Source organism: Lissotriton vulgaris, chromosome 10 (genome assembly GCF_964263255.1).
Source record: "Lissotriton vulgaris chromosome 10, aLisVul1.2, whole genome shotgun sequence".
NCBI classification, from domain to species: domain Eukaryota; kingdom Metazoa; phylum Chordata; class Amphibia; order Caudata; family Salamandridae; genus Lissotriton; species Lissotriton vulgaris.
Window position 1 is genome coordinate 793,637,112 of NC_141698.1, and position 14,032 is coordinate 793,651,143.

The 14,032-nt window shown below is 43.2% G+C and overlaps 1 protein-coding gene across 1 annotated transcript in view; it reads right to left on the minus strand.

Moving 5' to 3' along the window:
* The window catches only part of DNAH11 (dynein axonemal heavy chain 11), a 3,435,931-nt gene that overhangs the window by 1,188,984 nt on the left and 2,232,915 nt on the right, over nucleotides 1–14,032 (minus strand). Inside the window, exon 59 of the mRNA XM_086939827.1 lies at nucleotides 3,412–3,525. Coding sequence (XP_086795953.1) covers nucleotides 3,412–3,525 — 114 coding nt within the window. The remainder of the gene's footprint in view (nucleotides 1–3,411; nucleotides 3,526–14,032) is intronic.

The window sequence follows — 14,032 nt, forward strand, 5'->3', positions numbered from 1 at the left end:
AATGGAATTTTTTGCAACAAAATTTTTAATTTTTTTAAATGTTTCTTAGAACTTTATTAGTAGGATGGTAAATTGCTTTTGTATAATCATTGTCTGTATGAGTTGTTTTATATGGTCAAAATTTTATACTGTGTTTTGTAATTGTATAATATGTGGATCTCCACGGAGTTCCAAAACATATTCAATAAAATAATTGAAATTGAAATTGAATCCAATAAATAAATAAAATGATATTTTGCATGTTGTGATTCAACAGTTTTTCCAAAAACAATTTTATTTAGCATTTTCGAGAGAAAACAACTGAACATAACACACAGTACAGTTCCACTAGGAGCAATAAACAACAATAGTAATGCAGCCAACATACACCTGGTTATATTGAGAAAGTCAATTTGAAGAATGACCCGCCCGAGTTGGGCACTTGAAAAAAGACTACAAATATAATCTCAAACCATCTCACATGGAGGAAATGGGGGGGGGGGGGTGAAAGGGAAAAGAAGGAAATAAGAAGCAACAACTATCAAGCTGCTCATTGACGTAGCTATTACGTTCATGCAGAATCTTTCTCTGTGTCATAGGAGGACATTATGTGGATGTCAGATATATTCTCATATGTAGCCCTCCAACTTGTGGGTAGGGAAGGGATGCCATGTAACGTCAAATTTAGCCAGTCAGTTGTGGATAATTGTGGTCAATTTTTCCATGGCATAGATAACCAAGTCTTTACCCACCGCAAGTTCAAAGGAGGAGGTAATGGCTGTTTCCACATGGGTATGCGCAGCTGTGCATCTAAGAGCAGGTGAGAGAAGAAATGGCCCAGAGGGGTCATCGTGGGAAAGATTCTATCTGCTCCCAGGTTACCCAAGAGGATTGTAAGTGGATCTAGTGGTAGGTGAACGTTCGCGCTGTACAGGGCTGCATATCCCCACCCAGAATATCTGAATTGATGGGCATTACCACCATGTGTGTATGAAGGCGCCTCGCTGCCCAGATCCCTTCCAACACAATCCAAACCCTGGAGCATTTTGGCAAGTCTGAAGGGTATAAGATACTAATGGGTCCATATTTTGTATGCATTCTCTTTGTAGTGGATACAGATCAAGGATGCAGCCGCTCTCTGCAAAATGTCCCAAGTGTTTCCTGATTACTCAATTGCCAGTTCCCTCTCCCAATGTAATACATAGGCATGTTTTTCAGGGGAAGGCAACTGCAAAAGTTAATGGTAAAGCCATGATATGCCTTCATGGTGAACGTTGTTGATTTAGTGAGAGTCTCTGGGTGTGCTGTCACTTTGGAGAGCTAAGGGTGCAGAGGGTCTGCTTGCCCGATGGAGTGCCTGGCTGAACCTGTAAATATCTTGTCTAATTAAGGCAAATTTGGTGACTAAGTTGCCTTGCGGCCGCAAGCCCCTATTGTTGAAGAAATCGCGTAGGAAGGGGAAGCGACCCTGAATCCAACTGAAGGAACCTGGATTGATACTGCCTGAGGGGACGTCATAATTATGCATCAATGGGGTGAGTCGAAAAGACAGGTTGGGAATGCTCTGCGTTGCCGTACCTCCCTCCAGTATGCTGAAAGTAATGATATCAGAAGTAGTAATGGGGGTACTCTCACTTCGAATGATGCCGGAAGTCATAACAGTCTGGATAGAAGGGAAGAAGAGATTGCCTGTTCTACTTGGACCCCGGGTTTCCTGTGAGGGCTGTGGTTCCATTCAAGAGAAGGATAAAGCTGTTTCATTAGGATATCGATTGCGATGTTGGAAAGCCCAGGCCACCCTCTGAGACCGGCCACTCCTGCTACTCTCGGGGATTGCCCCCCCCCCACACACAAAATTAAGCATTTTTGCACAGATATGCTCACAGACCAGAGAAGGAAGGGCCAACGGAAGGGTCGGAAGGACATATAAAAACAAGGCATGAAGTTCCTTTTCAGACTAATAATTCTGCCCAACGATGAAATCTGCAGCTTTCCACAAGGATAGAGATCTTTAAAGAGGGGCGTGAGGAGCCAGGGTATGTTACGGGAGTATATATCCTTCATCTGGTGTGGAAGTTGAATCCCCAGGTAGGTAATGGCCAATGTCTCTGATTGAAAGCCGGAACTCCGAATGGTGTCCTCTAGGCTGTTTTGGTGGTCTGCAACACCCATACCATTTTATTTTAAAACCTGACACATGGGAGAAGGCCTCCAGCTCCTCCATCAGTGCCGGAATGTTAGTATCTGATTGTGTTATAAAACAGATGTCATGGGTGTATTGGGACAGCTTGTGTTCTACACCATCAACCACCAATCCACTAATCATTGGATTAGCCTGGACCTTGGCTACTAACAGTTCCATCATGAGGGCAAATATTAGTGATAAGGGGCATCCATGCCTGGTGCCTTGTGTAAGCCTAATCGGTGGGGAAAGCAAACCATTAATTTTGAGTTTGGTAGTGGGTTTCTGAAAGTTGATGAGAATGAAGGCTTTCATCTTAGGCCCTAAATGGATCATGTTGAGGACTTTAGAACGTCCAGTTCACCCTATCAAACACCTTTTCGGTATAGTGGGAGAGAAGAGCCATAGGTTGGTCCTGTTTGGCCTATTCATAAGGTCCACTACTAGCTGCATATTATCCTTTGCCTGCTTGTTGCGGATGAATCCAGAATTGGTAGGGGCGATTATGGATTGCCAGATCTGATGAGGCGAGCAACCAGGATGGAAGCAAATAGATTCACGTCGCAATTGAGCAGAGCTATGGGCCTATATAAAAGGCACTGTGAGGCAGGTTTGCCTGGCTTAAGGAGGAGGGTGATGTGAGACACCAGAATGATGTCTGTGACCTCTCCAGAGGTTAAGAAGGAATTGAACACCTTCAGCAGGGGAATTGATGGGGTCGGCCGATTTATTAGAGTGAGAGAGTGGAGTGTTTGAGAGGTGCATCGTATGGGGAGAGATCTACACTAAGTTGCATATTGCAGTATAATGAGGACTTGAGGACAATGGCCTTATTGTTTGGTTAGTGATGATCTTATAAGCATAGGGATAGCTTCATGAAAATAGGGTGCCACATTGTTGCAAGGTATCAGAAACGAACATTAGTTTTAGTCTTTAATAAAAGAGCAGTAGCAGTTTATGGATATTAATCTAGCATTAATGATGACGCAGAGGTTGTTGTTGCATAGATTGGGTTCAACTACAGCAGGGTTGGAGGAGGGAATCGAAGGGAAACATGGGTTGCGCCAGGTTTATGAAAGATAAAGACTGGGGTAACAGCTCCTACCACTGGTAGCCCCTAATTGCCTTTCATGGATTCAGCCACTTAAATATATTGGATAGTAATTTTTTTTATATTAAACCTGCAACAACAACATAAAACAGAGCCACCATAAGGAGCAGTGAGAACAGGTCACATCTGTGATACATACCTTGTTCAAAGTATTAAGAGCATCTGTCGCTGCTACTAAAGCTGGCTCAGCTTTGGCAAGGTCATCTTCACATTCTTTTTGTTTCTGAGCAACTTCTACCTGGATGGCTGCAACCTGAAATACACATTTGTGAGCCTTCTGTTCATTGCAAAAATAAAGAATTGCAAATTTACGCAGTACTAATGTTTCTCGATGAGCTTCGATTCCCTTTCTGATGTACCCATTAAAGGAAATTCTGCTTCAGGCAGATTAGCACTGAAGTAATATAAAAAAAGATGCAAGACTTTGTTCAGAATGCATAATAACATTTTAGATACGAATAACTAGCATAGAAATATTAATGTGAAACAAAATTCATTAACCTGTGCATTATTTTGGTGAAGGAGCATTTTATGGATGAATAAAGTGCGCAGAGTATGCTTTATGATATTTATCTACCCTTGGATAAGTCGTGAAGCATGAGTGAACAAATGACTAAATCAATTAATTCACATAGATAGAGAACCACAAGGAGCAAATGAGTTTTGGACTGGTCATGTCCACTGCACCAAAGAGTAAAGCTTTAACTTTGTTTCTTAAAATTACAAAATTTGGAGTTTCAGATCCGAGAACCCCAAGCAAACATTTTTCTCCTATCATTTTGAATTTAAACTAGGGTAATACTGTATATACAATGCACAGTACCCAGGAGGGTATTGAACCTTTTTACTATGCGAGTGTACCCTCCCATAGTTCCCAATTGATGGCCTACTCATAGCTCAATGAAGCTCCTGCTTTTTCCATCACCGCACAATTGTATAGTTTTCTCTCATATGAGTTGGAATCTGGTAACTTAGATCATTTTCTATTCAAGTGCACCTTGCATAGCTTTTCCTTGCAAGCGAATGATTAGAAATTGCATTCTAAATGCTGACAAAGTCCTGATTATCATTGGAAAGTATCCCAAACAGAACAATGGATACTCTCTTTGGTTTTCACAAAATTGGGAAGAATGATATGAAGTTGAACAAACCATGGAGCTTCACAGAGAGGTCTGCTGTTGGTTGACTCAGTGAGTCCAGTACATTACAATAAAGACTTTTTAAAATTAAAAAAAGCATTTCTTTACAATGTGATCTTTGAAATGCATTTCCGTTAATATATATTAAATTAGAGCATGGTATTGAGTGACATTTGTTAGAAGTGACAGATTCTAATCATGACTTTAAAAACGTCATGGCCCCACCACAACCCTAATGATGATACTATTATTGAACCAAGAGGAAAGCGGTGGTTATCCCCTGTTAAAGGTCTACGGCATTACTGTAGATGAAGTAAAATTATAGTCTTTTGCTCAGGGCACACCTCAAACTAATGTATTTTGAAGTGCTCATGTGATGATGAAGAAAAAGAAGGTAAAAAAAGAAATTGGCTAGGACCACACAATGTGGTCAAGTGGAAGCTGAGATTAATGCAAGATTTTGTGCAATTCATCCACTACTTGTTTATCTCATTCTCTCTTCCATTTTAGATCAAAGCCTAATTTTTGGATCTGACAACCTTTCCATGGTTACCCGCCACTTTTTGCCTTCAATCTGACGTTTTTTTGCTGACTTCGTATTTGTTGGATTTATACGCTGCACAATTTACCCCTGCTAACCAGTGCTAAAATGCTTGTGCTCTCTCCTTTAAACATGGAAAAATTGGCTTATACCCAACTGACATTTAATTGACTTGTAAGACTGCAGCACTGCACGACCCACTTAAGCAGCCTGTGTCTGCAGGTTAACTGCCATTTCGACCTGACAAAATAAACCTTTTTGTGGTGAAAACACAGAGTGTGCTGTTCCTAAGTGTGAAGCTAGGCCTAATAGGTGGAGGGGAGTGCTCCTTTTAGGAGCACTCCGCTCCTATGTGCCACCCCTAGGTTAGGCCCTAAACAGCCCCTAGGTCTGGGTACAGTGTATTTAAAAATGTAGACACAAACCTTTAAGTTTCACATGTCCTAGTAATGACAAACTCTTACATTTGTTTTTCACTACTGCAAGGATTAACTTTCCCAAATGATAACATTAGGGTGCCTTATTATATTTAATAATTGCTAACTTTTTATTGGGAGAACTTAAACCTTTCATGTTTGGTGTCTGAGAAATTGTAATTAAAAACCCTCTTTAATGATAGTCAGATTTTAAGTTCCAATTTTGAAAATGCCAGTTTTAGAAAATTTGCATTTTCTTGTCCTAACCATTTGGTGCTAACAGCCGGTTCGTCTGTCAAATGACAGGGTGTAATTGGCAGTTGGACTTTGTTTAAGCCTCACAATAGAGGGGTTAGGTGCCTGCATGGGCCGATAACTGGCAGCATGGGGGTGGTGGAGCGGAGTACAGCCCCACTTGCAATTGAATAGGCTAAGCCATGCCTTCAAAAAAAGGGATCATCACCATTGCATTGTTTATGCAGCCAGCTTGAAGCCAAGACAAGGGAGGCAGAACACTTCATGGACTTAAAAGGGAAACCATCAGAAACTACACCTACTTCAAAGTGCCCACCAGATATAAATATTGTCTCCTCAGACTCAACTCTTAGACCTGTAGATGCTATAGAAGAAGGAATGCTGTGCTGCATTTCTGCTACACAGACTGCCACTCTGCTGCCTTGCTAATCTGCTGCCTAAAGGATGGCTGGACCTGCACCCTTAGTCCCGGGCTGAAGCGACTTTAAGGGTAAGTTAGCTGATCTTCTGTGTTGCGTTGCAGGGACATAAGAGGATCCAGAGGCTCTCTGCAACTGACGAGCTGACCCGCTACCTGGACCTGCAACTGGATCTACCTGATACTTGTCAACCTTTGCTGGAATGAGTTCCTGACCCCCAAACGGTGCCCCCCAGGTCCTAGACCCCTGGTGTGACCTCTGCTGAGCTTTCCTAAAGTTTTGGATTCTTCATGAAAAGTCCAGTTTGCATCAAGATCTAGCCTTCCACCAGCACAAAGTTCTGGTGAACCCTGCTCTTTGTGCTATAGCAACCGTCAACGACACCCGGCAGTGTGAGATCTGCACTTCGCAATGTGGAGCTCCAGCAAACGACAGCCTGCAACAGGACCTTCACACTACAATGATGAACGTGCATGACGTCCAGCCTGCTTTTCGCAGACATGACTAACAACCACAATACTTTACCTGCTCACTGCAGCCCCTTCACCACAAACTGAACTCTTTGCACTGGACTTTGAATGTAACTCTTTCAGTGGGACTTACCTGGTTCCTGTTTCCAGCCCTCACTCCATTATGGTCAGCATGAACTTGTGACTTTTACCCAACCTCGCACAACAAGGTAGTTGCAATTGGGGCCTTCGCTCATTTTACTTAAGATCTTGGTGGAAATCCACATATTAAATTGTACCAAGCTGATGTGAATTGAGTGAGATAAAAACCAAAAACCCCAAGGAAACGAATTACAGTAGGGGAGCACTCAGAACAGGCAGCTCGCTGGAGTATCTTGTATATGTATTTATGCTTCCCCACGGTTGCTTTACCTGTGAGGTGAGGTGTGACAGTTGGAGTATGGGTGGAGCAGCAGCCAGGCTGCTCCTGGTGGAACTGCTCTACATGGTTTTACCAACCTGCAACTGAGACTGAATAAATAAGAAGAGCAGTACTTCAGTTTCCTGATCTTCATTACCACAGCCAAACATATAGGAGGCCAACAATACATATCAGTGTGCGCACAGCCAACATTAGAAGAGGCCAGCATGTGGTACAGCACTAGAGGGAAGAGGCACCACAAAGCAAGCATAATGCCAGAAGACCAAGGAGCATAAGCTGACCATTTTGGTAGCAAAAGCAAGTGAACGGAGCAGCCGGAGGGCAGAGGTTTTAATCTTCTGAGCTCACTGAATACTTCATAGGAAAGCAGAAGCGGCCATCTTAAGAAGCAAAATACATTTAGCACATCAATATGATCTTGTGAGACATGCAAAAATGTGGCAGTCATCTTAAGAAGAGCAAACATCTATAAAAGATGCAATGTCTAAAAGGTGCCAAGAAGTGCAGCCATCTCGAGTAAAGGACCCATAACAAGCAACGTGACAACCAATTTGGGTTAGGCACTCCACAGATATGCACTGGAATAGACATTAGATAAAACAACAGAGAACAAGACCGGGTGAGACCGGACCGGGCCACCCTTCTAACGTCCACTTGAAATCGTGAGTAGTGTTTTTGATTCTACATTGTTTCATCTATGGCGGCTCGCAGAGGAATGAAACCGACACTCGTCGGACATGTAGTGGGAACATTAGATCATTTTATAATGAGGGCCTCATCTGTGCTAGAAAAAGAGATCGCCATGACGAAACGCCGTCTGTCGCAGGACCCAGTATTCCTGAAGAGATCATCACTGGGCCTCCTAGCCCAGGCAAAATCCCCAGGAGTAATATTACAAGCTACTGATGTAGAAGGGCTACCCGGGAACCAAAGCTCTCTCTCCTTTAATATATCCAGTATGGAGAACACGAGTAACCAACCTCATGTTAGACAGATATGCCACAAAGCAATTGTTCACCCAGATCCACCTATAAATAGTTGTGACCAAAGTACCAAGAATGAGGGTGCAATCCCTAAAAGGAAGAGAGGGGGAACAGCTCATCGGGGTAGAAAAGCCAAGCAGTCTAAACCCAATGACTGTACGGACTCACCTATTGACTCCTCAACATCGCAGCAAGGAACTGTGACTGAGGCATCGTTAACTGCTTTTTGCCCGCTGGAGGTTTGCATTGATTTAATATCGGAATATTCAAGCCCTTATAATGAAGAAACTCTTACAGGGAAATGGAGTTCAGTCCTTACCTCACTTATTCAGCCTTTGTAGCAAAGACTGAAAAGTATTAAAAAAAGACTGACCAAAATGGAGGACTCAATTTTGAAAAAAGTAGACTGCGTTAATGATTTTTTTCTCACGAATGTGCAAACTCAATCCATAATTACACCTGTGATGGCCCTGGTGATACATTCTAAGCCAACACCTACTTGCCCTCTTAATACTCTGCCTACAACTGTGTCACTGCAGCCGGGCGCCTGTAATAACGCATCCACGTCTGTTACCAAAGCTGTAGTGTTAACAGCAGTAGCTAAGCCAAATACACCGGGCAGAGTTTCTTCAAATGTTCCTTCAAATGCACCTAAAACTAATTTCAATGCCCAGGATCTACCAAGAGTTAATTTACCTCCTGAGAGTGCCCCTTATGTGGCTGTTCTTACTGGGGTTCCTTAACTGGTTACAAACAGAGTTGAAACATTCATGGACCTTAAAAAGAAAAATAATCCATTGGCTGAACAAGTATAAACCCTTCCCAAGACATGTCCAAAGCAAGATTCTTTTTGTCAGAAGAGTAGGGTGGGTGGGTCCTAACAGGAAAGATATTGAAGGGGACTGTGTGGTCAATAATTTCCAGGATAGCAGGGTGACAGACCATGTGTGTAGCAATAGCTCAGTTGGTCAAACAACGCCTATAAAGGCGGTAAAGTTGAGTTATTTCTACCCCCAGCCTAAACCACCTTACCCATACAATAAAGGAAATTGTGGAAATTGGTATTCACAGGGGGAAGAAGATCTCTGCCAGGAGGTGGGCATATGGGGTAGGTGGGGAAGAGACGATATTATGGGGTTCCCGGTACACAATAGGTTTAGCTCATTAGAACAGGTGGACTGACTACAGATGCCCTCTCCTTCCCCCTCCCATGTACTAATATTAAGATCAGACCGTGGGACAATAATACCGGGGGGGGGGGGGCTAGGGCATGCAGATTCTGCCCTTAATTACACTGATAAAGTCCACTTGGAGAGAATACCTACTCAGGACAGGTGGAAGTCATTGGCTATTCAATCAACACCCTCATCTGCTAAACCTCCAATGGTCCTTTCCCCTTCACAAAGTTTGGTTCCTCAGCATGAATTGGCTCTGCAAGAGGTAGAACCCTTAGTCGGAGGACCACACACCCCTCGTGACGATCTGGATCACGGGCGGCCTCCCGAACCGGGAACTTAAAAGCTCTATCATGGAACATAGCAGGACTGGCGGCCAATTTAGAAATTCCTGATTGGTGTATGTTTGTAGACCTCCATGGGATTTGTCTATTCCAGGAGACATGGGCCCTTACATCCACACATAGATTGGGGTATGTTTCATATACGGAGCCTGCCATAAAGGATCTAAGAGGAAGACCATCAGGGGGGTTCTGTATATGGGTGGGTGTACATCTTGGGTTTTCTATTAAAAGGATTGATACTAATAGTCCTGATTTGATATGTATCCTCTTGTCCCGCCCGAACTCACCGAAACTGGCCCTCATTAATATTTATTCTAGGCCAGTTCGCTCAGGAGGCACCTCACAGACCCTAGACTTGAGTACCTTACTGCATAGTTTAGCGAGTGACGCCGAAGTGTTGATTGGTGGAGACTTTAATTGCCACTATGAACCACTGAAGGGCGTCACCCAGGTTACATCAGAAGAAGATGATACCTGGCATATCCCACTCCCAAATATTTATCATGTCAAATGTTGGTCAGCTTTGGTACTCCAGCTAATATCCCTCACCTATTTATTTTCTATCAGAGCCTGTAATGGGCGCTTCCCGGGGGATAGTCCAGGGAAGTTTACATATAATGGTATGGGTCACTCTTCCGTAATTGACTATTTCATGGCCAGCTTGGGACTCTGGCCTAGAATTTGTAATTTTTATGTAATTAATCGCACAGAAAGTGACCACAACCTTTTAGATGTGGAGATGGATCTGCTTCTGCCCATTGAGGATCAAGATGGGATAGATCTTCCTGCAAGGGACATTAGAATAACTCAAGGTGGGAGGAGAATTCGCTGGGCAACCATAAAAAGGTCCCCTGAAAATATGGCCCAAATGTACATGAGTGTAATCCCCCTGTTAGAAAGGGTAAACCCAATGAATGACACTACCCCTGGAAATGGCGTAGGAACCGATCTCTATGAGATCCAAAAGGAACTACCGGTAACACTGGCTGATTGGTTTTATAAATCTTCTACCCCAAAACCGCAGCAGCAAGGGGATAGCAATCCTTGGTACAATAAGGGATGTAGGAAGGCAAAGTGTGCACTACTAGAGGCACTCAAACACGGTAGTAAAGACCCTACAATTGAAGCCAGGAGGGCATATAAGGAAGTCATTTTTCATGCTAAGTCAGAGTGGGAAGTTGAGAGATGGTACGCTTTGGCTGTAAAAGACTTAAAAACCATATGGAATCTTGTACGTACCTGGAAAACAGAGGGAAAGTCTACGATTGACCCAAATATTCCAGAAGAATCTTGGTGCTCATATTTTAAAGATCTTTATTCTATTCCCCCTCCACTGAGAAGTGAGGTCCCTGGTATCCTTTTGGCCCTGGATTCCAGTTGGTGTCCACCGCTTTTTTCTATGGCAGAGGTGGAATTAGCTGTGATATCTCTGCAGCCTAATAAAGCTCCGGGGTTAGATAGGATCCCTGGTGACCTTTTTAGAGATGAACTGAGGGTCTAGGTCCCCTATCTCACTATGTTATTTAATTCAATCTTGAAGGGAAAAGCATTCTTGAGTACCTGGTTGGGGGCGGAGATAATTCCCATATATAAAAAGGGTTCTCCGCTCGAACCGTCAAATTATAGGCCCATCAGCCTTATCGATGTGAGCCAAAAAATATATGCCAGGGTTCTCTTGCAACGTTTGCAGGCCTGGATCACAGATAATAATATTCTTTCACCACTACAGGTGGGATTTAGAGCCAAAACGTCAACTATTGACCAACTGTTTCGGCTCCAGGTCCTCTACTGGAAGCATGTTGTATTGGACGGGGTAGTCTGTACCTAACATTCGTGGACTTGAAGTCTGCATTTGATATGGTGGACAGGAATCAACTTTGGAACATATTATTAAATATGGGGATTCCACTGTATCTATGCTATCAATTTAAAATTCTACACGAAGGAACCTTTGCTAAAGTTCGCTTCGGCAAGTCTGGCCAACTAACTAGGGCATTCCTGATTGAGAAGGGGGTTAGACAGGGCTGTGTTCTTTCCCCTACCCTGTTTTCCCTCTTTCTCAATGGCCTTATAGAAGACCTCCTTACAATAAAAAATATTGACTCGCCTAAACTTGCTTCCGGAAGATCTCCCGCACTAATGTTTGCAGACGACACCCTGCTGCTTTCAAAATCACCAATGGGTATGCAGCGGGTGTTGGACCAGTTTACTATCTTTTGCAAGAAAAGAAACCTGGTGGTTAACATTGACAAAACCAAGTAAATGGTTTTCAATGCCAGCACAACTTACTGTCCCCATCCAAAAATGGATGGCCGTTTGGCCGATCCCTAGAAAGGGTATCTAACTTTGATTACTTAGGCCTATCCTTGAATGACAAAATGGGGTGGGGTACACAAATGGCCAAGGCCAATTTAAAATTGACCCAGGCTGTTGGGGGGATTTTAAAAGTTAAAAAAATTGTGTGCAAAAAATAGTGAGTGCGCTGCTTGAAATTTTCAAAGTCCAAGCAAGAGCTTCATCCCTGTATGGGGAGAAGTTCTCTGGGGGCACCTACCGTCACATGAGTTATCTATTACAGAAAATAACTTTATTAGGCAAATTCTGACCCTGCCAAAAAGCACTCCACTAGTACCACTTAGGCTGGATTTGAACATTAGACCGATAGCAGATGCCATCGCCTCATGCCCGCTCCTATATTGGAGGAGACTATGGAGTACTCCCGAGTTGGAGAGTTACAGGGAGGAACTAAAGGTGGTGATGGCCTCTCTGGGTGCAGGTAGGATCCCCTGGTTATCCTCTATAAGGCAGTCAGCAAGCAAAATTGGGCTTTAGAATCTCTGGCTCGATTCTGGGGTCTCCTGCCCAGCTATCACTAAGAAAACCCTGGCAGACACCATAAAATGCCATAATCTACAGGGAATTTATCATTCAGCCAGGCCATCAAGCCTGACTGATGGCTTCCTGGATCACAAGATAGATTATTGCTCCGAACAGGAACTAGACGCTATTCAACCAACCTTAGCGAAAAAGCTCTATCTCCAATTCAGATATGGTATCTTGCCTTTATATTCAATTACTGACAGGTGGAGGGGGGGTCCTGCACGTCCTTGTGCAGGCTGTAAATCGGAGGCTGAAACTCCGCTGCACGTTACCCTTTTTTGCCCAGCCTATTGCAATATCAGGAGAAAGTGGATAATACAGCTGTGTAAAAATTTAGGAATCAAGTACTATTTGGTGTTTTTTAGGATATTGAAATCAGACACCAATGCATTGGTAGTTACTGCTGTAGCAAAAAGTGTATTTTCTATGTGGCTAATGCGGAGGAATTTGCTCAGATAAAGATGGCACACATTTTTATACATTAGTATTGAGCCCCTGTGAATGAATGGGTCATTAGCGAAATTGTAATCTTTTACAACTATTACCGTATACATTTTTTGTTTTAAGCTTTTAATATGTTTTCTTCCCACTCAGATTAATGTAAGATGAAATTTTATCAAATTAATTGTTTTTAACTAATTCACGGACTGTTGATGAATGTATTTTAAATTGTATATGCTTTTATGGTTATCTAACTAACCGAAATAAAGTCTTTGAATTGAATATCCTCAGCTGCTAAAACATTCCAAGAGGTCATCAGGAGAGTGATCAGGAGAGTCATCAATGCCTTGAACTAGACTGCTGACATCTTTGTTTTCGAAGCATTTTGAAAAGAACAGGACCGCCCTACACCAAGGTGGTTGAGCACTACTGCAGGCCAACCTGATGTTGAAAGTGGTGAAATGCAAGTTCCTCAAGACTCAAGTCAAGTATTTAGATATTTTTTTCAGACAAGGGCATGCGCCTAGATCCGGGTAAAAATTAAGCACTGAATAAAGCAATGGTGCAAGAGGATGTGAGTAACATATTGTCATTTCTAAGAATAGACCGTTAAAATTCGAGATACATCGGATACTACGCCACAAACAGTCAAGTCAAGTCAAGTCAAAAGGATTTATATAGCGCGCTACATACCCGAAGGGTCTCAAGGCGCTTGAGGAAGGGTGGGGAATTACTTGTCAAATATCCAAGTTTTAAGTTGCTTTCTGAATGCTAGGTGGTTCTGAGTGAGGTGAAGGTGAGTGGGGAGTGAGTTCCAGGTTTTAGCTGCGAGGTAGGAGAAGGATCTACCTCCCATGGTGGTTTTATTGATGCGAGGTATGGTAGCGAGGGCTTGGTTGGAGGATCGTAGCTGGCGGGAGGGGGTGTAGAAGGAAAGTCGTGTGTTGAGGCATTCGGGTCCAACTTCGTAGACTGCTTTGTGTGCATGGGTTAGGAGGCGGAAAGTAATCCTCTTATTGACGGGAAGCCAGTGGAGGTTTTTCAGGTGACTAGAGATGTGGTCTTTACGCGGGATGTCTAGTATGAGTCTGGCTGATGCGTTCTGAATGCGTTGGAGTTTTTTCTGGAGTTTTGCGGTGATACCGGTGTATAGGGTGTTTCCGTAGTCCAGGCGGCTTGTAACCAGAGCGTGGGTGATCGTTTTTCTAGTTTCGGTGGGGATCCAGCGAAATGTTTTTTTGAGCATGCGAAGAATGTTGAAGCAAGATGATGAAAC